We start from the raw sequence: 25,273 nt of genomic DNA, 5'->3' as shown, positions 1-25,273 counted from the left end.
CGAGAATTATCAGGCCTGATGTACGTACCGTACCTGTTGCATATTATTTCAACTTTTTCCCAAATAAACATCTAGCCTCGTCCTCCCCCCCAAACTCCACCCCATCCCTCCCTCCTTGTCCCTCAGTACCCTTCCAACCTCCAACAGACCCCCGAGAGTTATCAGGCCTGATGTACCTACCTGTTGCGTATTATTTCGACTTCTTCCCAAATATACATCTAGCCTTGTCCACCCCCACAAAACCCCACCCCATCCCTCCCTTCTTGTCCCTCACTACCCTTCCAACCCCCAACACACCCCTGAGAGTTATCATGCCTGATGTATGTACCTGTTTCATATTATTTCAACTTCTTCCCAAATATACATCTAGCCTCGTCCTCCCCCTCCCAAACCCCACCCCATCCCTCCCTCCTTGTCCCTCACTACCCTTCCAACCTCCAACAGACCCCTGAGAGTTATCAGGCCTAATGTACAATCACCAAAATTTCCACCTGGGCCACCTAGCCACGAGAGGTGGGTAACGGGTGCTGGCAACAGTGTATCTGTTAGTTCATGTGTTCGTGCCCGACAAAAGTTCGGATCATCAACTCTCGTCTTCCATAGTGAACCTCAGTCAGAGTTCAGCCCAATATTCAGTCGACAATTTTTAGCCGATAGAATTTCAAAGGAACTTCTTGAAAGTATTGGATAGTACGAGTATTGAAAACAATAAGTAAAATAATCTAAAAGACCACATCTTTACATATATAGTATTACATATTTTTAAACGTATTCTTTTTCATTGTTACATGATAAACCCATGTCTGCTGAATATTGGGGGGAAGAACCGTTGTGTGACTGGTCCTTACGGTAGAAAAATAGACACTGGTGTCTGACTGTTCGTTATGCATTTCGCCAGTCCTGGGCTGGTCTCCATTAAACCTATTGAAATACCATTCTTGATCCGAGACATGATTAGATAAGTTAGGCCATTAATCATTGCAGGATTACTCGTTGGGCGAATATTAATTTAAACTACGGATGAGAGATAGAAAGTAGATGTTGGGGGTTGAAACTCGTTCGTTGAGACAGAATACTGCCTCGAGTCAACCGATTCGTGTGACGTGGTTCCACCCCCGTCAGGAGAGATGTGTTTTTCCTATTATACACCAAGCCCTTATCTTATGACTTAGCTCTTAGTACCAGCCATGTAACAACCAACATCACATGTCCTTGCATCTCGTGCCTCGGTGATGGATGCTAGAGTGCCTAGGTTCGTGGGGGGGGGGGGAATCATCGTTCCGGCCTGTAATGATAATTTCATGTTCATTGTGTTGCATTTATCAATCACATAAGCAATATCATGGGCAGTGGTGATACAAATGTCCCAGCAACTCGGGAATCAATAACAATTGTGCTAATACAGGGTGACCCCCCAAAAACTCCCACATTTCAAAAGGCTGTAGCACTTGCAGTAGTGAGGCGGGAGGGGCGGGGCTAGGGTCTGTTGGTAGCCCAATCTCAACTGTTCTCAGTTGCCAACATGGCGTGGTCGGGAACACACCGTGTGTTCACCGTCGAAGCGTTCTTCACAAACAACCATTCCGTGATTGCCGTTCAGAGGGCCTTTCAAAGACGTTTCAGTATTCCACGGAACCAAAACGTTCCCGATCAGAAAACCATCTTGCAGTGGGTTGAGAATTTCAGTGCAAGAGACTCAGCTTTTAAAAAGAAAACCACCTGGTTGACCTAGGAGCGCTTGTACGCCTGAGAATATTGAAGCATTGAGGCGATCTGTTGTGCAGTCTCCGAGACGTTCTGCACAGAAGCATGCTTTAGCTGTAGGGATATCCCAGGAAACTGCAAAGAGAATCTTACACAAAGACCTTCACTTCTATCCATACATCCAGCGGAGAGAGCCGCTGTTCCACCCGACATGACTCGTCGAGCCATGGCAGCCTTCAGAAATCGCGTCCAAGCGTGTATAGACAATGACGGCCACCATCTTTAAAACATGATGAATAAAAACTGTATTGAATGAAGTTTCATGTGTGTAAATAATATTTTGATTATCTTTAACCCTTTTTTTTTTTTTTTCATTTACCTTTGAAATGTGGGAGGTTTTTCTGGGTCACCCTGTATGACTGGAAGGTTTTGCATACTGTGATGAAGAGGTTGTGTCTTCATCATGCTATAATGTGAGATAATGTTGTTCGGTGGATAATCGATGAGCGTGTAAATGTGTGACTTCACACATAAGCAGCACCACGCACAATCAGTTTTCCTTGTAATGTGTGATTCAGTTGTTCGTTAGATGAGTGGACTATAAAGGTATACTGTAATAACCATAGTCATATGAAATATAATACGGTAAGTCATTGCCACATTCGACAACAGTATGCATAAACTTTTCCTGTTGAGGCGACAGTATTTTAACCACCTCTTCATTGTTCACCACAGAACACAAAAACAACCTGAAGTACTACCAATGAGGAAATAAGCAACTGTTAACAGTGTCTGAACATCATCCTAATGTTTATTGGTTAGTGTCATTCATGATGTGAATATGGCAGGTAATCTTACTTGTAACTGGACGTAGATGTTAGGTTAATGCATTCCTCATCAGCCCATACTGATAATGGTGTGAAGTGATAACCCTGTGAAATGGAATTCCTGATGTAAGGAGCCAGTGTGAGAGAGAAAGGCTTGGAGCGATTAACATGTTATGGTAACAATGTAAAACCAACATAGAACATAAAATGTTCAGTATTATTAAAAATGCAAATATTTAGCAGAATGCTAATGGATCTCAAAAACTAGTTCGGCAATTATTATCACTGGTGATATGAATAATGTAACCCCCCCCACCCTCCCCCGTCCAGCTCCTGCCCTGGCCCTCACTATGCCAAACTCCCACCTTAAGCAGCTGTCCCACCGGCTCGACCTGTTGCAGGAAACCGGTCGCATGGAATTGTTGTGTGCCACAGGTTGCACGGACAAGACCAAATAAGTATAGTATAATATATATTATTGTATTATACATCAGGACCAACTTTCTTAGTTCTGGGCTCCTACACTCCTCATGGGGCAACGTAGGATTAGATGATGGATGGATGGTATTATACATAATAGTATATCTTTATATCATAATATTATATATATTACCTCATTATTAAATTAATATCGTCATTTATTTAGCCTTGGTCAGTGCGACCTGTGACACACAACAGTTTTCCGTGCGACCTGTGACACACAACAGTTTTCCGTGCGACCAGTTTCATGCAACTGGCTGAACCAGTGGGAGAGCCGCCTTACTCCCGAGACATTTTTCTCCCCACCCAACTCTGTACCCAGCCATCTATGGGATGAACTCTGATGGAGGTTCAGCACAGACGAAGAGAGTTGATGATCCGAACTTTCGCTGAGCATGTACACATGAACAAACAGATACACTGTTGCCAACACCTGTTACCCACCTCTCGTGGCTAGGTGGCCCAGGTGGAAAGTTTGGCGACTGTACGTACCTGTTTCATATTATTTCAACTTCTTCCCAAATATACACATAATTACACCTCACTCTGTTTATTTCTCACGTCATACCTACCAGTTTCCGTACGTACGTAGTTGGAGAATGCTATATGTTGTACTACATACGACGCACCTTATTTTTTTTTCGTTCTCCCTACCTGCCCAGATTAATAGTCCTACCTCTTATTAGTCTCCATCCCCGAGCAAACATTTGCTCTGGGTAAACGCAATCGCCAGCCCTTCGTGGTCAACTTATCTGCTTGTTTGTTAGTTAGTTAGTGAGTTACTGCACATAACAAGTAACTCATGATTCAGTGCATTGCATACTTTTTGCACATTCTTTTCAACCCAATAGTTTGAGGCTGCTTATAGGTATTACATGTACAGTAATCCCGCATATTTCCCGGTAGTTACGTTCTTGTAACCCCCGCGAAAAGTCAATTCCGCGAATACTCTATTAACAATTGAAAACTTGCACTTGTGTCCACCATGCTGCCCATCACACAGTCCATGTCCATACTGATTGCGAGACAATTCGCCGTCAGACAATTCCCCGTCAAAACATGGACGATTCCCCTTCAGAACAATTCGCACCCTGGACGATTCCCCCCCATTCTATAAATATACTAATCAATACTTTCATCAATATACTTATTATTAATTAATCAATACTTTAATAACTATATTTCAGGGGGATCCAGCAAAGTCTATGTTCAGTAGCGTAGGTTCTGGATATTATTTATTAGTTGCACATTTAGTCAATAATTAACTTGTTTCTTCCTCGCTGTAGTCGCCTTTGAATTATATTCTAGCGTCACCCATAGCTATCTTCATTAATGAAGGCGAATTGTTTTGTGTTTGTTGTGACTGCGAATTGTCCCGAAACCTCCATACTCATCCCGAAATACCTTCTTACAAGATTGAAAGCACATACTCCATTATGAAGGAAAAACGTAAACACCGTACTGTAATACACAATTATCTACACATTTATTAACAAAACAGTACAAAATAAAAAGATGCATTAACTGGTGATAGCAAACACTCGCACGGTCGTTTCTTAGCTTGTCCAGTAACACAATTTTCTCTGCTAAGGTCATAACTTGATCGTTTTGTCACTTTGGAGTTCTTACTAATTGTATTATTAGCCTTTGGTGAGGCTGGCTTACGTCCTGGGGCCATGTGGAAAGCAAGTGGGAGGCAAGAGGCTCATATCATAGTGTGGTTACAACCACAACAGCCACTTATGGCAGTCAGGCGTGGACTGAAGAATGCGAGGCAGAGAGCAGTGTTGCCATATCCAAACAACGAAATTATGCTAGGGCAATGAAAAAATTATGCTAGATTGAGCATATTTGTTCCAAGTAAAAAATGAATTATGCTAACTTGAAGCTAAATGATAAAATTCTATACATATTCGTGCAACATATTAATTATATATTGTTTACTATGAAAATATTAAAATGAACCTACATACAGTAAGAGGATAAATATCGGTATCTACCCATACTGCTTTTTCCCACGAAACTTCCGTTTTTCTGATGGATTTTGATGTGATTCGTTCGATTTTGAGCATCATTTCCGTCGGAAATAACCAGATTTTGAGATATGACCCCCCCCATCCCCCTGAAATAATGAGGGATCTTTGGGGAATCGGGGGTTATAGGGAGGGGGGGAAACACAGAAAATGGTCATTTCCGACTGAAATGAAGCTGAAAATCGAATGAATCATACCAAAATCCATCGGAAAAACCTAGGTTTCATGGGTAAAGTACAAAGCTCAAACTTATCCTAACCTAACCGAACCGAACCGAACCTAAAACCTAACCTAACCTAACCTAATCCAACCTAACCTAACCTAACCTAATCCAACCCAACCAAGCCCAAACTGAAAGTAACCAACTATTCAAACATCTTACCTTATTCGTCTCTCTCTCTCTCTGATTTGTAGCTTTTATAAAATTATTCCAAAAATATTCCATTCCATTCTAAATTATGCTAGAATGATTCTAAAACTTCTAATATGCTAAAAAATATTCCAGACTCGAAAATTTGATCAAAATTATGCTAAAAGAATAAAATTATGCTAGATATGGTAACACTGGCAGAGGGGCCACGGGAAAGGGACAGAGGGTGGCGTGAGTTTACCGCGCTACAATTGGAAGCTGCGGGAATTTCAATTTTTTTTTTTTCTGTATATTCAAGGATATTTTTGTTGAACTTATTAATGCTAAGAAAATCCGCGAGAGGGCAAAACCGTAGACAAAAAATCCGCAAAAAATGCGGGATTACTGTACTTTCATTCCAAATTTTGTATACGTCTCTTTTCTCCTTAACGTTGCGTTACGAACACACAACGCTACGCTCGACAATGTTGGTTAGCTTTCCCCCCCCCCCCACAGTGAACACACATGTGCATGTATGTTTCATGATTGACTACTGATTACTTATTTTTTTTAATTCCTTTGCATTTTACCCACGTGTTCTTGTTATCTGGTGTGTTGGCCAGAGTCAGCCTAGGCTATCATGACTGTGATTAGCACCGGCAAGGTGCAAATGTTTCCCACCACACATCCAGGTCTGGTTACTTTCAACGTACTCGAAAGGCAATGCGTTGCATACGTTTCATGGCTGATGTGATAAATTCCATTGAAATGGAGAGTTTCCAGAAGTGAATTTGGTTGTTGCCAAAATTGTAATGATAAGTGTGATGAAGTGTAATGATAATGTGATAATTGTAATGGTAAGTGTGATAGATAGATAGGACAATCAAAAGAGAAATCGGAAACAAATTATTGTTTTTTTTTTTCCCCTTATGCATGCAGCTATAGCATTATTCAACTTTATTTTGATGTCTTTGATGGTTATAAACATTTATATGTCTGTTTTCTGGAATGATTATAAGGCCTTGTAGGGCTATTCCCAACACCTGTTCTATCTCCCAACACTTACATACACACCTGTTTTTATGGCTGGTATGACAAATCCCATTGAAATGGAGGGTTTCCACAAGAGAATTTGGTTGTTGCCAAAATTTTTCTCCCTGAGTACCACTAAGGCCTTGTAGGCCTACTCCCCACACTAGTTATCTCCCCACACCTACATACACCTGCTTTCATGGTAGATGTTACAGAATACACTGAAGTGCTTTCTTTTCATGCGAAAAGCTGGTTATTTCCAACCCCTATACCTATAGGCCCACTTTCCACAGCTTACTTTATTTCCCCACATCCTAGTAATCTCCCCACCCCTACATACACCTGTTTTCATGGTGGGTGTGACAAAACAATTTGAAATGACCTGTTTCAATAAGAAAAATATGTAGTTATCAAATTTTTCATGTTTTTGATTGTTTTCGAAGGGTAACTATCATAAGCTTTTTTTTAAGTTTGATGCGCGATTGTGCGGTAACCATTAGGCCTATGGGGGTACGGATTGTGTCGTCAGGTGTGTAAATTCTTCCTCTTTAGCCAGAACACGATCCATTTGCCCTTGGTGAAACTCGCCAAAACACCCCGAATTCCGGTTGTGGGAGGCCCTGCCCGAAACTATTGCGGACTTTAGCGGTTAATTACTATTGAGCTAAGAAAATTTTTGCAGTTTTCGTTGCTTTACAGTGCACAACAACATGACAGACAGTACATGACAAACAAAAAAACAATAGGGGGGTTGTTGCACATGCACTGAACTTTGCACATTTATCCTGAACTTCATGAAACAGCCACAGTAAAATTGTGAGGACCACAGCTTTCAAATGAAACAAACTGGAACTTTCTATCTTTTTTGGTAATTTTTTTATGAGTATAAAACCTTGAAGTTTATTTTCTTCTTTATTTTTAAAAAACAGCATATGCGTCCCACTGCATCTGAGGACCTCATATATTGCCATAAAAACTACATCTTATTCACCGATGTTTGTTCTGACCAATAAGCAAAAAAGGAATATAGCTGTAAAAGTATGAATAGAAGTACATTAGGCTGGTGTGAATAAGCATTTGGGAACATCAGTCTCACTTCCCAATATCATAGCTCGAATGTTTTCCTTCATACTTATAATTGTTATTACATCTTTAGAAAGAGAATTTCCTCAGCTTTCCAGTAGTGTTTGAGGCTTTTTGATACAGTTTTTAGGTTTCAAGAATATAGCTAAAAACTAAGAGTAGGCTAATTACCTACAGAGAACTGATTTTTTCTTCACGGCAATCTAGTGAAGAAGTTTTCTTGCAGGTATTATGTTTTTATTTCATGTATATCTGCATTAAAAAAAAAAGGGCACCAAAATTTGGTTATATGGTTACCACGCAGAGTAATAATTGGTTTCCTGGTGTACAGGAAACCATTTGGCTTGTCACTCAGTGTAGTGTCACCCACAGGCAGAAGTAATAGGAAAGCATGAAGGAAAGAAAGACAGACGAGGGAGTGTAAAGTCACCCATAGGAAGAAGGGTGAGGAAAGAAAGACAAGAGGATGGAAGGAAAGAAGGATGAAGACGAGGAAAGGGCAGACACCCGAGAGCAGCACTATGTCGAGTGAGTGGATGGTGAGCGCCCCCACCTACTGACACCAAGGAAATGCAGTACTGAGCATTAATCATCAATTACTGCAGAATAAGTTACATTGACATAAACACTGAACTCGGGCATTCAGACACTGCTGCTGTGTTACCTGTGTGCCATCTTCTAACAGCCTCACCTACATTTATTTTATAAGTTGCAAAGTGTCCATATTCATGTTAATTGCTTAAGTACAGTACCTGTCGTCCTTAAAATAAATTATGGTGAATCCTGTGGGGTTTTTGAGGGGGATCCATTGTAAATACGAAGATTCAAATTAACACTCAAAATAATGGAGGTAAAGTTTGGCCCTAGGCTAACTCCAGAGGTATTTCTGAACTCACTGGGCTTAATTCAGTGACCCAGGGTGACCTGTGGGAAGCACTATCCACCAAGTAGTGCTGCTAATGGTAGTGTTAGGAGCACACTAAGTTTGCAAGTAAACACTGACAGAGTCATAAGATTTCTCCAGTTTTAATTATTTTGTTTATGTGTTCTGTATTACTTTAGAAGAATTGATATTTTCAGAACGTTGCATGTCCATAGAATCAGACATTTTGTATATACTTTACAAAATAGAAATAAAAAGTTTACTCTGTCTTGAATAATTTTGAATAAAAAAAATCAGAAGCACAGGTTAATTACCATGTGTAAAAAGTGCATATTATGTCTTGCAGGAGTTTGATGATGACCGAGATGCAGACGATGCTGTGTATGAGATGAATGGAAAGGAACTGCTGGGCGGTCGGTAAGTTGTGCTTTTTTCAAAGTTATTTCCAAGGCAGTCTTATTGTACCCAGAAGTTTTTAGCACTGCTTGCACATAAGCCGGTCTGACTGCTGCCATGGCAATTGCTCCATCACAGGTGCTGACCAGGGAATGTAGATGTATAAGGATTGCCATAAAATGGTTTGGGGGAAGGGGATGAACCAGTACTTCACAGGGCTGGTTCAGATGAGTGCTACTGTAGTTCACCCCCCCAAGAAATCTGGAAAAATTAAGATTGATGTGTAGTAACTACCAAAGCTTCACTGAGTTTTGTTTGGCCACTGTGTATTAAGCTCCTGAGAGAAGACAGTGTTCCCAAGAGTGCTGTTGGCTGTCACATTACAGCGGAGTAGAGCCTCTCTACCGGATCAGTTGGGGGGGAAAGCTCAACCTGATAAAGCTGATAATATGGTAAAGCCAACCCCCCCCCCCATCTTCCTGAAGTAGGATTCCAAGCTCATAATGGAAAGGAAATGAGTAATAGAGCATAATCTGTTGTTAAAAATGAAAATCTCGCTCATTTTACACTAACTTCACTCATAATTTCACACCTTTGCCCTCCCCAGTGTAGCCAAAGTGGGTGAGAAAAACTGATGCCAGCATTGGTAACATGTTCTGAGTCATTCGGTAAATGGGGACGATCCAGTAGCCTTGCGTCATATGCCCCATGTAACAGATAGTAGATGTTAAATGCAAAAAAAAGTTTCCAGTGGGCCTATAGTTGTTCAGTAGATTCACATGTTTTTTTTCCTTTTTAACCACTTTGCCATGAACTTATCTCTCACCAGTACCATATTCCGAGTAGGAGGAGTAAGAGCTAGTAAGCTTTAGACAGCCCTCTTCTACCCCCCAGAGTATAGCATTGATTTTTGACATCCTGGGTACACCATCATATGCTCCCGTTGTCAAGAAATTACATACTGCACAGAGGGTACGTCATCATGGCAAAGGTGCCTGCAAATGAGATCTGGTATGGTTTGTTTGGGGCCCTCAGATTGTATCAAATCCGATATTCAGTCTAGCAGAGTATGATAAAGTTAGGATTTACTGTATTTTACTATTTCTTTGTAGCCATGCTGTGGCTGTGTTGTTTTCATGAATGAAATGCCCTTTGTGTTCAGTCAGGTAAACCCATTTGTCTGATGAGATATTTTCCATATTATTGTTGCCATCTCCAGACAGTGGTATTCAGCTGTCAGCTCTGGAACTCTCTACTTCAGTCTGCATTTACCCATGCCTATGATACCCAGGCAGCACAATGTGTCCAGGCATCTTGAAATTAATAAATCTTGACTTTGGCTGTCTCTTGCATGTCATTTCTTGAAGGGAACAACATTGTGGGCTTCTAGCCTTTAGCATTTGGGTCCTCCCTCCTTTTGGGGGTGGGGAGGGGGTTGAGCTGGAGAGGTTAAATAAAGCTTTTATTAACCCTTTCTGCTGAAGGTCTCCCAAAAACTGAATAAAATAATCTAATAGTAGCAAGAATTAAGGGGGTTAGATTGCCAAAAACTACAGATGGAAATCCTTTTGCAAACACTAGAACTAAAGTAGATTTTGCTTACAATACAGCGAGCACTTACCCAACGTGGGAATATTGTATCCAGAAGGTCCCGCTGTATGAGGTATCCACATTATAGGGCCATATGTTTGCATATTAACCCCTAAACCGTGGGGCATCACTTTCATGACGCTCGGGCGCAATGGATCATACTGCGGGGCGTCACTTTTGTGATTCTGTGTTATTTTGAATTCGCCCGGGCTTGCAAGTGGTGACTTGTATCATCTGTCAGTACTGCCAGTGTCCAACAATAGTCAGCGTTGCTAATGTCACATGAGGCGTCTTGTGGACAAGGGGCGAATGCGCCATTTTTTTTCTTTTTTTTAGTTATGAGCGTTTAAAGTTCAGGTATAGGTGGCAGACGTAGAATATTACAGAATAGCATGTTATTATATATCATTAGCATCCTCTGGAAGAGGCAAATTTATACTGCAGGAAAAAATATAAAACACACACACACACACACACACACACACACAGAGTAAAACATGCGATAGTGTTTTTTCAGTGTATAGTAATTATTGTTCAATCAACTTGAAATTCATTCCTGTATTAGATGTAAATGAAACTAAGGTACTGTGAAATTTTCAGCCAAAAATTCCTATAATTAATATTTTTCCTATAGTTATTTTATTAAAAACTTTCATCTTATCGGCAGCAGGTTGTTTTATTGTGTGTATGATAACCATTATATTGTTAATGACTGACACAATGAAGGTATAATACTCACCAACTATTTACAACTCCAACCACACCAAGATGAAGAGGAAGGGGGGGGGGCTGATGGTTAGTAGTCGAGGACATCATCGTAGAGGTCGTCCACAACTTCACTCTTTTCCTCATCCATGTTGTCTTGGGTTGCAAACAGGGTGGTGTATGCCCGTGTGTATGCCACAGGGATGTACTGAAGGAGCTCCTTGAGGTGTTGTAGCTTCTTCCTATTCATAGGTACACCTGAGGGGTACTTCTTTGGGAGGTCTACCTGTGCGAGGTCAAACGCAGGGTCGTGCTCCTCCTACCTGCCCTTCTGTAGTTTCCACTCTCGTACCTCGTGGTAGTTGTCGCTATACCCCCCACACACCTTGACACCCTGGAGGTAGTCATTATCTGCCATAATGCGCCGAGCTGCCTTGAAGCCTATGTTCGTCTGCCGGGCCTTGGTCGTGTGCCGCTGAAGGACGTCAAAGTCAAAAAAGTCGTCGGCTGTCATCCTGACTACGGTGGCTGGGTCTGATTTTCGGCAGGACTTCATGAGCTTCATGTAGTGCTCAGTTGTGTATACTTCCTTGCCCTTGAGGTGCTTTTCTAACACACCAAAATCCCGGTCGCAGGGCAGGTAGCTGTGCCCTGGCTCCAAGTAGTAGTGGTGTATTGAGGACAACTGGTTTGAGTAAAGCAAGCGGAGGTATAGGAGCACGATGTTGATATTTTTGTTTTGCCCCGCACAGTTGTCGCTAAAGACCAAGAATTTTAGGATATCATTGGGCACACAATTCTTGATAAAATGGAGGAGACAGCTGGCCACCTCACACGAGCCTGGCCTGGCCTCGCTCTCATTCCACACATAGAAGTATGGATGGTTGGCTTTCAGGTCGTGGATCCCCAGATTATACGTCCACATTTTGCATCTGTAATACTGGGCACTTGTAGTCAGTCATGGCGTGGGCAGTGTCTGCTGCAAGTCCACTTCATTGGCAAAAACTGTGGCTGTCTTGTCTTGTGTGTAGACATCAATGAAACTTCTGCCTATCTCGGCGTGGCACTGATGCTCATGCCACAACAGTGGTTGTAGATAACATTATTATTTTTTATAACATGCAAGGCATTGTGAACCTTTATAGTTTTTTTTTTATATTAAGTATGCCATGCCATACCTTAGGATCTTGAAATTGTACAGTAGGTTATGGACTCATTATTTATTTTTTTATTTCAGTGTGACAGTGGAAAAGGCTCGTGCTGCCCCCAGGATGCGTTGGCCACGGGCACCACCACCTAGAGGATTTCATTCCAGGTATGAGGCAACCCTGGATTAAATGAAAATGTCATGTGTTTTGAACTTATATCTTATCATGCTCCTGTGACTCACTATCATTTGAATAAAGTTGCTTTGTATTAGCTGGAATACAGCACTAGAGTTGTCTTGACCATGAGAATTATTGGTGGCAGTATTAATGTTCTCAAGCTCCTACTTGCCATTCAGCTTAAAAACATCTATTGCTAGCTAGAGGTGGGTATCAGAATTGTCCAAAGTATTAGAGGGGTAATAATTATGGCGCATTAACTTGTAAACCTTGACTTACCTCAGTAGAGGACCTGGCTCTAATTGATGTAACTCAGTAGAAAGTGTTTAAAAGTGAATTTACCACTTTTTTTTTTTTTTTCTGGTACTCAATATGGCTAAAATATAGTGGATACATTCCTGATAATTTGTCTCTGTATGTTTCAGTATGCTTTCTTTTATCACATAACCATAAAACTGGATTTGATGAGTTACGAAAATAGAAGTACAGTAAACCCTCGCTAAATCTTTGTAAGCCTGTCAGAGTCTTAAAAGATATTTAACAGCAGGGCAGTTTATCGAGGCATTGCTGCTTCTAGATTGAACAGAAGGCAAATAGAAACTGGATTTTGTTGTATTTTCTGATTTTGTTTTGTACCGGTTGAAAATATTTAATACAGTAAGACTTTGATTTAACACGAGGTAGCTTCCAGAGGAACTCACTTTTAATTGATTCAGCACTTAACTGTATTATTGTTTCAGAAGGATGAGTTAGTTTGGTACTTGAGACAAAATACCAAAAATACATTTATTAGGTCCCGACCATCCCCCTTTGCTGAACTTTTTCAGTGTCTCAGTAACACAGAGAGTAGACCAGCATGCTCTCCAATACAAGTTTCTCTAACTATCAACACCAAACTCCATTCACAGAACACACCACACTTCCTTTTCCAAAGTTAATAAATCATGGCCGCAAAAGACGTGGCCTCGGAGTCCCCGGGGTGGGGGGGCATAAATGCCCCCACCTTCCTCCCCTCTCCTGGTGACGACTCAGGATGCCTGGAACCACTGTCTGACTTCTTCTTCTTCATTTCTGCAACATTCACAGCCTTTCCTCTAACTTTCACTCTTGAGCACCATCTCTCCTTCTCTAAACCTCACCTTCTTTTTTCTAACTGAGACTCAGCTGTCTGAGGCAACTGACAGCAGACCCTTTTCTGTATCGTCCTACTTTCTCTATACTCATTTCAAAGCCAAAGGTGGCTGTTGTGTATATATACGCAACAACTTATCTTGCTCTCGTGTTCCTGAACTCGATTCTTCTGAATTCTCTACACTTTGGCTTCGGCTTTCCTGGCATTCCCTGACTAAATATATCTGCGCTGTTTACTTATCTCCTAATTCTACTATCAAAAATTCTTTGACTATCTTACTTTTACGATGGAACACATTCTATCCATTTCTCCATTCTAGGAGATTTCAGTGTTCACCACCACCTTTGGCTCTCCTCTCCTTTCACTGATCCACCAGGTGAACAAGCCTACACCTTTTTGATCCTTAAAGACCTAGAGCAGCTTGCACAGCACCCTACCTGTATCCCAGACCACCTTGGAGAGAGCTCCAACATACTTGGCCTCTTCCTTACAACTAATCCTTCTGCTTACACTGTTAATCTTTTCTCTCCGTTGGGCTCCTCTGATCACAACCTTATCACCTTAACCCGCCCCATCCCGATGTTTTCTGGGCAGTGGTACGCCCCAGTCCCGACATTTTTGGACCTTTTTTTTATTTATTTATTTTTTTTATTTTTTATTTTTTAGCTCAAACATCCGCTTTTGGTGAGAAACATCGAAAATTCATAGAGAAATCGCTCACCTGAGGTTTAAAATACTCGATCTAGGTACGAGTACCTCCTTACCTGTCTGGGTTTTCTAACAGGCTGGTACCAAAGAAAACGAGCTCTATGGGAGGGTAACTATTTTATCCACTCATAAACAGTATTTATTTATTTACTTGGTACGAATTTATATGTAGTACAAGAGTATATTGGTTTTCAAACAGTAATATAGACATTATAAGCATTGCTTCACTCACTGACTCATCACCATTCATGACCTTTTTTTCCCACATTACCTGATCATCATTTCTGCATGTTTCTTCCTCTAATGCTATGTAAACTTTGTCCTCCACATTGTCATCAATTGGGGAATCACTCTGGCCTTGAATGTCTTTATTGGCCAGGTCACTGGTGACAGGTGAATTGCCGAGACAATGGCGTGCAGGGGGGGGAGAGGTTATGCGGTGTAAGGCATTGTCCCTGCTTGGCATCTTGTAGAGGAATAGAGGAAGGTGTCCCGTGTATACGTGCCAAAAATCACTCTTGAAAATTGAAAATTGTGCAAATTAGGGACCTTGCAATGTTGCCGCGTTAATTCACGTCTCCGGGATATGAGTGCACATCATGTGAGGACGTGAATTCACGTCTCCGGGACGCGGTGGGTTAACCTGTCCTATCGCTCCGGTACGGCCTGCAGACCCTCCAAAGAAACGTCGTCTGTGGCACTTTGGAGCTGCGGATTGGGAGGCCCTCAGGCAGTACTTCTTTGATTTTCCCTGGAATGATTATTGCTTCCATGGCCGGGAGCCATCTGGGTGTGCCTTGCGCATTACGAAGGTTATTCTCTCGGTCATGGAAGCGTACATTCCTTTCTCATATCCTTTGCCTAATGCAAGAAAGCCTTGGTTTAATCACACTTGTTCTAATGCTGTCTGCAACAAGGAGAGGGCCTATAAAGGTACCAGAGCCAACCCACCCCGGAATCACATCTTATATACATTCCTGCCCAGAATCGTGCTAAGTCTGTTCTTCGCTCTGCTAAAAATAATTTCATTCGTACTAAATGCTCTCAACTCTCTAACTCGAATTCTTCCCGCTTCTTCTGGCACCTTGCCAGAAACCTTTCAAACAACTTTACCTCATCATCCTTCCCTCCTCTTTTCTACTCTGATGGCTCTGTAGCTACTTCTTCTACTGATAAAGCAGATCTCTTCGCTCAGACTTTCTCCTCCAATTCCACCTTAGACGATTCCGGTGCTGTTCCACCATCACTTCCTCCCCTCTGACTTCCTCATGGCTGACATTAAAATTTCTTCAGCTTATGTATCTTTTGCCATCACAGGCCTCAATACTAATAAGGCATATGGGCCTGATGGAGTCCCTCATGTTGTTCTCAAGAACTGTGCTTCTGTGCTTACACCCTGCCTAGGCATACACCCTGCCTAGGCAAACTCTTTTGCATTTGTCTGTCAACTTGTACCTTTCCTTTTTGCTGGAAGTTTGCTCTCATTCAGCCACTTCCAAAGAAGGGTGACCATTCCCAACCCTCTAACTATTGTCCAGTTGCTTTAACATTCTGTATCTCAAAAGTTTTTGAGACAATTCTTAATAGAAAACTTTTAAAGCATCTTTCCTATCGCAACCCTCTTTCTGATAGTCAGTATGGGTTCCGTCAGGGACGCTCCACTGGTGATCTTCTCACCTACCTTTCAGACTCCCGGTCATCCTCCTTTCGGAACTGGCGAAAGCTTTGCCATTGCACTTGACATCTCAAAGGCTTTCGATCGCGTCTGGCATAAATCTTTAATTTCCAAACTGCCCTCTTACTGTTTCTATCCTTCTATATGTGCCTTCATCTCTAGCTTCTTTTCTGGTCGTTCTATAGCCGCTGTTGTAGACGGCCATCGTTCTTCTCCTAGATTTATTAACAGTGGTGTTCCTCAGGGCTCTGTCCTATCACCAAATCTCTTCCTTTTATTCATCAATGATCTCCTAAGCTGTACATCTGACCCTATCCACTCATATGCTGATGACTCCACCCTTCACCTTTCCATTCGGTTCCCGCAATGTCCATCTCACCAGTTACTTCAACAAACTAGGGCTGAGGCTATGGCACACCTAATGTCTGACTTGGCTCATATCTCTGATTGGGGTAAAAATTATCTGGTTGTTTTTAATGCATCAAAGACTCAATTTTTACACCTATCAACCCGACTATCTTCCACAGGTATACCCACTAATGTTTAATAACATTTACCTTAATCCTGTATCATCCTTGAACATGCTTGAGGTTTCATTTACCCGGGACTTATATTGGAAATATCACATTACATCTCTTCTAAAATCTGCTTCTAAGAGATTAGTTGTGCTAAGCTGACTCCATTCCTTCTTTACTCCTGCACAGTTGTTGACTCTATACTGGGGTTTTATCTGCCCCTGTGTGGAGTACAACTCTCATGAGTGGGGAGGCTCCCCACATACAGCTCTTCTCAATAGGGTGGAGTCAAAAGCTTTTCGTCTCATTAACTCTCCTTCTCTTACCGACTCCCTTCAACCTCTGTCTCTTCGCCGCACTGTTGCATCTTTATCTCTTTTCTATCGCTACTTCAATGGTCACTGCTCCTCTGAACCGTCTGCATGCATTCCTCCACCTCTAAGACGGTCGTGTAGCACCCGTCTAGCAGCAGACTCTCATCCCTTTTCTGTCCAACTCTCTAATGCAAGAGTTAACTGTTACTCCCAGTCCCTCATTTATGCAACAGGTCAACTCTGGACCTGTCTCCCTCTGTCTATATTTCCTGCTTCTTATGATCTCCAGTCTTTCAAATGCAGTGTGTCCAGGCATCTCGAAATGAACGGATCTTGAATTTGGCTCTCTCCTGTATTTTGTTTTTCTCTTGGAAGGAGCAATTTTGCTGGCTCGCAGCCCTTGGTTCCTTCTTCCTCATCCATCCATCATCTAATCCTACGTTGCCCCATGAGGAGCGTTGGAGCCCGGGGCTAGGAAAGTTGGTCCTGGCCTTTAAGAGTGGCCAGCCTCACTCATCCCTGAGTGGCATTATGTGAACAATAAACCCCAACCACCCCTTGGATACAAAACTTCACCGGCTCAATCCGATTGGAACACCTTTATTACCCACTAAACCACCAGGAGCCAAAATTTGGTTATATGGTTACCACCCAGCATAGTAAATGGTTTCCTGGTGTACAGGAAACCATTTGGCTTGTCACTCAGTGTAGAGTCATCCACAGGGAGAAGGAAAAGGAAAGAATGAAGGAAAGAAAGACACAAGAGGGAGTGTAAAGTCACCTGCAGGTGGGGGGGGGGGGAGTTGACATCAATTGATGAAGTATCCCTTGAAGACAAGTTGCTGCTGGTGTGTACTGCATGGTTGGCCTACACTGTTCCTGCAGCATTACAGGGGTTGTATAGTACTGATCAAGCACTCTCTGAAGATGTGTTGCTGATGCTGTGTACTGTGTGGTTGGCCTATGCTGTTCCTGCAGCATAACAGAGGGTTGTCCAAATTGATCAGGCACACCCTGAAAACAAGTTGCAGGTGCTGTGTACTGTGTGGTTGGCCTACACTGTTCCTGCAGCATAACAGTGGATTGTCTAGGTTCCATGGCCATTCCAGTGTCACATCATGTAGATGCATGCTCACCCCACCTTGAATAAGCAAAACATTGTGTTTTCGTAGGATTTTACTTATATTGTCAAAAATCAACACTCGATCAGCAGCCACACACACACATGTATGCACATGTGCATACATGAGGTCTGATTGAAAAGTATCCAATCACATCCCCCCCCCCCTTCTTGTAGACCAGTAAGAGCATGGGGATGCGATTCAGTTTAGCATGACTTTGAATTGTGCACATGCTTGAATATGTTCAGTACTGCAGTCAAATAATGCTCTCTGCTGCTTCCCAGCCCAGTTGCTGCCGAGCAGTGTGTGTTTGAGAACTTGTTCTTGTTTGTCATTTTTTTATTTTGTGCGGCGATGACAGCAAATTGAGCAAAGTTATTGCTTCAAATTTTACCTGAAGCTTGGTGCTATGCAATCTGAAACCATTAGAAAGATTCAGCAGATTTTGGTGATGAAACTGTGGGCCAAAGAAGGCACGACATGTTTGGAGCAAGGTGAAGCTCATGCTAATTTTTTTTGGTCTACCAGATTGTTGGTCATTATGAATACACTCCGGAAGGCTAGTCAGTAAATAAAGAGTACTGCCTGGGTGTTCTCAATTGCCTACATAATGCAGTGTCACCAGAGATGAGAGTTCTGGGAGGCTGAGGACTTGCAGCTCCACCATCACAACACTCCATGCTCACTCATCTCATTTTATTCAGGATTTACTTTGGCCAAACACAGGATCACAAGGTCAAGCAGGCTCTCTACTGTCATGGCATGGCTGCCTGTGACTTAAGGCTGTTTCTTAAATTAAAGATATTGCTGTGATTTGAGGACACAAATGAGATAGACAAGTGAGACAAAGATCTTGTTGGCGATCCCCAAAACTGACTTTATGTTTTCAGCAATAGAAGGAGTGCCAGGCTAGGTGTGTTGATTCTCAAGGGGCATACTTAGAAGGGGATTAAAGTATGTACTCCCCCCCCCCCACACACACACACACTGGAAAAGGTCAGATACTTTTCGATCAGGCCCCGTCCTCTCTCTCACCTTGTTGGCACCACCCACTATGTACTTTTTCTTCAGACAACTAAGTTTTTTGTCACTATGTCTAGCTAGGTAAGTCATTATCTGCAGATGCTCAACCCCAACTAAACGCATAGATGTGTCTGCTAATGCCGCTACATCAGCTGATTGCTGTACAAAACATTATTTTACTAATTTGTACTGTACAGTTAATGCACGCTGTATATCTAAAATTAAATATTTGTTTTCCAAACAAGCAATATTTGCTTGTCATTTTGTATGCAGAAATTGTAACATCTTTCCAAGTAAGAAACACCTTCATAAACACAAACTCATATGACAACAATGAAGGACAAAAATGACGTAATTTTGTTGCTGGGACAAGAGGGTGGGGCGAAACACTAGCGTCTGGTAGGAAAATGACACACTAAATCTGACTCATTCTAAATAGAAAAGTTCCACTTGATAATGGTAATGTGTCTTTACTTTAGAGTCTCATAACTTGTACCATGCTGGGGGGGGGGGCTGATAACCCTCTACGCCATCTGATTTTGATTGTGTGTTGTTTTTTCTGGCTAAATGAGCATAATCCATTAATATAAGATTCCTGGCACTAATAAAAGTAATCACTAAAGCCAGAAGGTTGGTTGAATTGAGTCAGGTTGGTGCCACTCAACCTCTGAAATCTACGAGGTTACTGAGAGAGCAGAGCAGCTGTGAGCTTGTGAACCGATTTTTGATTTATTTTTATATTTTTGTGGGTAAATGGGCTTAATAAATCAATATAAAATCCCTGGCACTAATCAAAGTAATCACCAAAGCCAGAAAGTTGGTTGAATTGAGTCATGTTGGTGCCACTCAATCTCTAAAATCTTCAAGGTTACTGAGAGAGCTGAGCAGCTGTGAAAACTGTCAATCGCTTCCCTCGCTCCTAAATCAGCATTGTCAGCGAAGCAGAGAAATATCTGAAGTTAGCAAGATACATTATTACCTTCCATTTTTCTTTGATTGCATGCAATGACTTCTTAGTGCTGCAGGACGTAGATCTAACACAGTATGGGTTAAAATTGATTATCTTGAATTGACGTTGGTTAAATCAATGTTCTATTGTATATATCTGTACAGTATCATGGTACACACCATAAGCTCACCCAAAATTGAAAGAAGTGAATACATATTGTTCAAGGTATCCACTAATCAAAATTTAGTTAAAATTAAACCATAGATTGTTAAGTCCCTGTAACAATATTGGTTTTATTGAACTGCCAGCTATAGTGTCAGTCTTTCCCCCTAATTGATTATACAGTAATCCCTCCATCATCTGACATAATAGGGCCAAAGGCATGCCTGGAAAGTGGGTCCATCTGGATAATGGACTTCTCCCTTGGCCTTCCTTCGCACATAACCTAACTTATAAAGCCATTGTGAAAGACCGCTACAGTACATCGTACAACACTTGTTCCTGTTGTTTAAAACTACTCTGTGTGGTCAAGCAGACCTGTATACCACAACCAAGCGATTACCATAGTAAGGCAGCAGACCGTCAACCACAGAAAAGCAATCACCACTGCAGGGCCATACCGTGCAGTGACTTGGGGGGAAAAAAAAAATGAAATAACCGGCTACTGAAGATAAATGCAGTGGAGACACAAAACATAATGGTAAAATGGAATAAAATCATGGTAAGATAGAATAAATCGTGGTACAATACAGTATGCTAGAATAAAATATTCAGCACGCATGATTCCTCGCAGGGCATCGTGCTGTATAGCCCATTAGCTCCTTGGCTTTGACTGTTTCACTGTGGCTGGCAAAGCTGTTGCACTGCACAGTATGTCCTGTGTGGTCTAGTGGCATACACTGATGAGTCTCAAGCAGGTAGTGAACAAGCACTAAAGGCACAATGTACTCTGCCATAACAGCTCTCTGAGAGGAGCTGCTCATTGCACAGTCACCAGGCGGGAACTGGGAACAACTAAGAGGGTCTCTAGCAGATGCTGGGTGAAATACTGAACTTGACAGCATGGTGCCACCGGGCTATTCCCACCCGGGCGGGCGAAAATGTTCACACAGCCTTAATTGTCACCCGGACGCATGCATGTTGTTTGGATAAAATTTAAAAATTTACGTATAATGGTTTAATACAGCCAGATCAGTGTCTGGGTAATGGATCATGTGGATACTGGACATCTCGATGATTGAGGGATTACTGATAATGTAGTATACTGCTGTATTATCCTGGGTACGTGTTTGTGTAGCACAGCCAAAACTGGAAAAAAGATTTTACAAAACTTGGGAGGATGGTTGCAACTGGGCAACTTGTGGGCCAGTTCCAATTTTGACCTGATTGCTCCCACTATTTGCAGGGAGCAAAAGTATCGTGTTGCAAAGCACTTTGATGCATTAGTAATTGTTTTCAAGCAAAACAAAGCATGGACCAGAAGTGACTTATTTGAGCAAGTGCTGAGTGGTGTGAAGCTCTTGTATATGAGGCGTTTAGTCAAATAATGCAAGGTGCCAGATCAGGGTTTTGAGATAAAATGTTAGAAATTTGTTTCGTCGTAACTCATTAACCAGTAACCCAGTTTCAACAGACAATGTCTCAAAAAATAGAGCTGGTAAAATACCTTAACCTCAATCTGCCGGGTAACTTGTATACATGTCTCAATCGGTCTGCTACGGGGCTGCTGGGTAGCAGCTATACACACGAGTGTCTTCCCGCCACCGTTTGAACTGGCCGCCATTTCATCTTACCACTAAAGGGTAGGAAGGGAGTCCCTCTATACCACACAGGTGAGAGTCAGTATGTTCCTTGCCTTTGCCAGGTGCACAGTGCTTTCTGCAGGTTCCTCTTTGTCTGATACCTTCCGCACTGCCTTTTTCCAATTTCATCATCCACCCCTGGCAAGCCTCTTGTCCAAGGATACTAGAAAAGAGCTCAGTGATAGTGCCATAAGGCATGCCTTGGTAGTTTATCTAGTAGTGGAGTAAGCTGTCACATTGAGAGCGAAGTCATAGTCCGCGTTGCGGGTAGACGCACGAACACATCCTGGTGTCACACCACTCCTGCAACGAAAATTAGTTTTCTTCCCCACATCATTACTCGTCAGCACCATGACCTAGAGACATGGGGACACTTTCATTCACAAGAGGAAGAGTTGGTGAGTAAAGTGGTCATTAATTCGTTTCCCTAAGTGCTCCAGTTTCCAAGATGTTAAGGTTTGAAACAAGCAATTTTCTGTGGTTTCCAAAAAATAGCCCAGAGTGAGGTGACAACGTTAAATATTGCCCAGTGTTTGCGGTTAGAGACATGTAAGAATATAATACAAAATATATGATGTATCAGTTTATAATGCTGTTCATTTATTAACCCCATACCATAGTACTTCTGTGAGGAAAAAAAATAATTTGAAAATAACCACAGAAATGAAAAGAAGGACAATAATCAACCCATGTACAGTAGTTCTGCATGTATTTAATCTGCTGTGGGGGGTTGAAGATTAACAGTAGTCCAGTATATCATTGGTCTAGTGCCTTCCGTTCATCACTAACTTGTTTCAGATTAGGACCAGTGCTTCGCTTATCAGTTTCCACTGATCCAATTAGTCATGTTGTTTAGTACAGAATGAACTCTACACTCACCTAAACTGTGAATGTTGAGGAACGATGATTGGCAGGCATCATAATTTACTTTGGCATACTCAACACAATACCCTAATCGTACCTGAGCTGTGTGATTTATGGTCTTTGACGCAAGGCTGCTTCATAGCAACACTTTTCACGTGACTGGCAATGTAATGCTCTGTCAATCACTCATTACCCACAAAGCTGTAAATAAATCACTCACTTTATCATTGCTCAGGTTGTTGAAGCAGCCACACTTACAATCAGGACTGATTTGCCTAGTTGGCACTTTCGTTTTTGTGCTATAACTCACATTTGCTTCCCCAGCATTTTGTTTTTGCTTGGCAACTGCATGTTTCCAAGAAGATGGATCATGTTTTCACTTCTTTGTATGTTCAGGGACCTCCCGGTCATCATCATTATGTATGTTCCGATGTAAATCGCTATAAATCATAAACCAAAGCACATCTTTGTGGCTTACAGTGTAAACAGGACTGGGAAGGGCAGGGTCTGACCACATTCACCAGCTGATACACCCACAAAACACGGCCACTGATTGGCTGTGGGTGTGATTTCATCATGAGGCCTACTTCTCATTAGCAGCATGGAGTGCTTGCTGGCATGTTCATCTTTCTGTCACTACAACTTTCCATGGGAGAGAGACAGGCTATATGTACTAAACTGCAGCATGTTGGAACAGGAATCTACCTCGTTGTATACAACTTTCAACCATGTTGTAAAGATGATCGTTCCATGAAAACATTTCCACTGGATAGAAAATGGCGGACAAGTGTGTTGTGACCTATATCTCACTTTTAGATATTTGGGACGTTTATCGTTATTTGACAAAACGCCTTGTGTCTCCTCCTTCCTCCTTCACATTCGCTCAGATATACCTTTTTCACCACTCCATGGATGACAATAGAGTGGTGAAAAACATATATCTGAGCAAGTTTGAAGGAGGGAGGAGGCGAGGTGGGCCAAGAAGGTGGAGGGATATGATGGATGAGTGTGTGAGGAAGGGGGGTATGGAAGTTGGTGAGGCTAAGGGACTGACAAGAGATCAATCTGGCAGGATGAATTTTGTGTGGAGAAGTGCATGACCAGGGATTTGGCACCCCTTTTTGATGGAAGTGTTCAAATGAACACTGTTGGATAGGTATAATTATGTGAAGCTGCAGTAGGTGATGCAACCTTTTGGCTTATCAGATTGGGCCAGGATTCCGTGGGCTTGAATGATGAGTGAATGGAAGCGTGGCCCATTGAATTGGTCAAAATTTGGCTGTCTGGACGCTGCTACTCCTCACCCCTCCCTGGGGTGGGAAGGGAGGTCCGGATGATGATGGTGATGAAAAAGAAGGAAAAAAAAGTCAGGACAGTGTAGGAGTTAATCTGTTGCACATATCAACCTGAAACTTGAAGCACATACTGCATCACATCCTTTGTGCCATTGTGAGCAAAAATCATTTGGACCCCCCTCCCCTTTTTTTTTCTCCATACCAGAGGCACTGCAGATTCTAAGCTGCAGTTAGTGGGATAATAATTCTGTATGAATTTACATATGACTTCAAGGAATTTACAGATCAGATCAGATGTTTAATATCATTATCATCATCCGGACTTCCTTTCCCACCCTGGGGCATGGTGAGGAGTAGCAACATCCAGACAGCCAAAGTTTGCCCAGTGCAATGGGCCACACTTCCATTCATTCATCATTCAAGCCCTCAAAACCTTGGCTCCATCAGATTGGCCAAAAAATTTCAACACATTCTGTAGCTTCACATATAACTATCTGATAGAGCCAATCCAAACGCTGTCACGTTGAATGTGTGGGTGGTAGATGGGGGTTCCCATCATCCACTCACTCAGTGTAGTGTTGCCTTATGGCCTCTACTCTGAGTGACAAGCCAAATGGTTTCCTGTTCCCAGGAAACCATTTACTACTCTGGGTGGTAACCGTATACAGTATCCAGGGTTTTTGGCCGTGTTATGTGTTCCCCAGATTCCCCTCTCTAAAATCACTAAATCATGGCAGATGTCTCAGCGAGGTGTATAATAAAGTTGGAAAATTAGCTGAGTATTATAGTACTGGGTATTATATTTCATTCAGGCCTGCTAGTGTCATGTGAAAGCTAATCAACAATTTTGTCTTTTGTATTAGAATGGGAAGGAAAATAGGACTTGGGGGGGGGGGGAGAACTTTGTGAGCTTAGAACCAAAATAGCCCTTTTGCTTGTTATTTTTTATACAAACTTCGGAGAGTTACAGTTCATGTCCAATTATCAGTAATAATAATAATAATAATCTGGCCTTTTGTTTCTCAAAAGCGCCAGTTCTTCCTTTTGGGAATTCACTAGCGCTCGACACACATACATTATTTTTACAATTACAAGAATTGTGACATTTCTTGTATATAATACAAGCTACATCATATATACATGAAAGTGGCAATAATTAAACCCTATAGTCATCCGTCATAGTACCTCTCTCCAGGTCATAGAAATTTGAAAAAAGAAAGGCTTTCAGCTGTCTCTTAAAGGATTCAACAGTAGAGAGTTGTCTTATGGACAATGGCAATTTGTTATATAAACTAGGGGCTCTAAATGAAAACGAACGATCAGAGAAAGATGACTGGTGAATGGCTCCTGGCTCATCAAGACGTAAGGAATCATCTTCACTGCGTAACATCACACCCGGGCGTGCCGGCGGGAGTTTTAACAATTCAGCAAGATACTTCGGTTCACCAAACTTAAGAACCTTGAATGT

General features: G+C 42.0%; 1 protein-coding gene across 3 annotated transcripts in view; it reads left to right on the top strand.

Moving 5' to 3' along the window:
• Nucleotides 1-25,273, top strand: part of LOC145407174 (serine-arginine protein 55-like) — an 86,537-nt gene that overhangs the window by 8,591 nt on the left and 52,673 nt on the right. For all 3 annotated transcript variants that reach the window (XM_080278203.1, XM_080278201.1, XM_080278202.1), the window contains exons 3-4: nucleotides 8,738-8,808; nucleotides 12,320-12,397. In XM_080278203.1, the coding sequence (XP_080134329.1) occupies nucleotides 8,738-8,808; nucleotides 12,320-12,397 (149 nt within the window). The remainder of the gene's footprint in view (nucleotides 1-8,737; nucleotides 8,809-12,319; nucleotides 12,398-25,273) is intronic.

The sequence above is a fragment of the Coenobita brevimanus genome, chromosome 72 (genome assembly GCF_032717465.1).
Source record: "Coenobita brevimanus isolate Jiangsu-jjx chromosome 72, ASM3271746v2, whole genome shotgun sequence".
In the NCBI taxonomy this organism is placed as follows: domain Eukaryota; kingdom Metazoa; phylum Arthropoda; class Malacostraca; order Decapoda; family Coenobitidae; genus Coenobita; species Coenobita brevimanus.
Note: the sequence above shows the minus strand (reverse complement) of the source record. Positions and strands in the feature narration are given on the sequence as shown.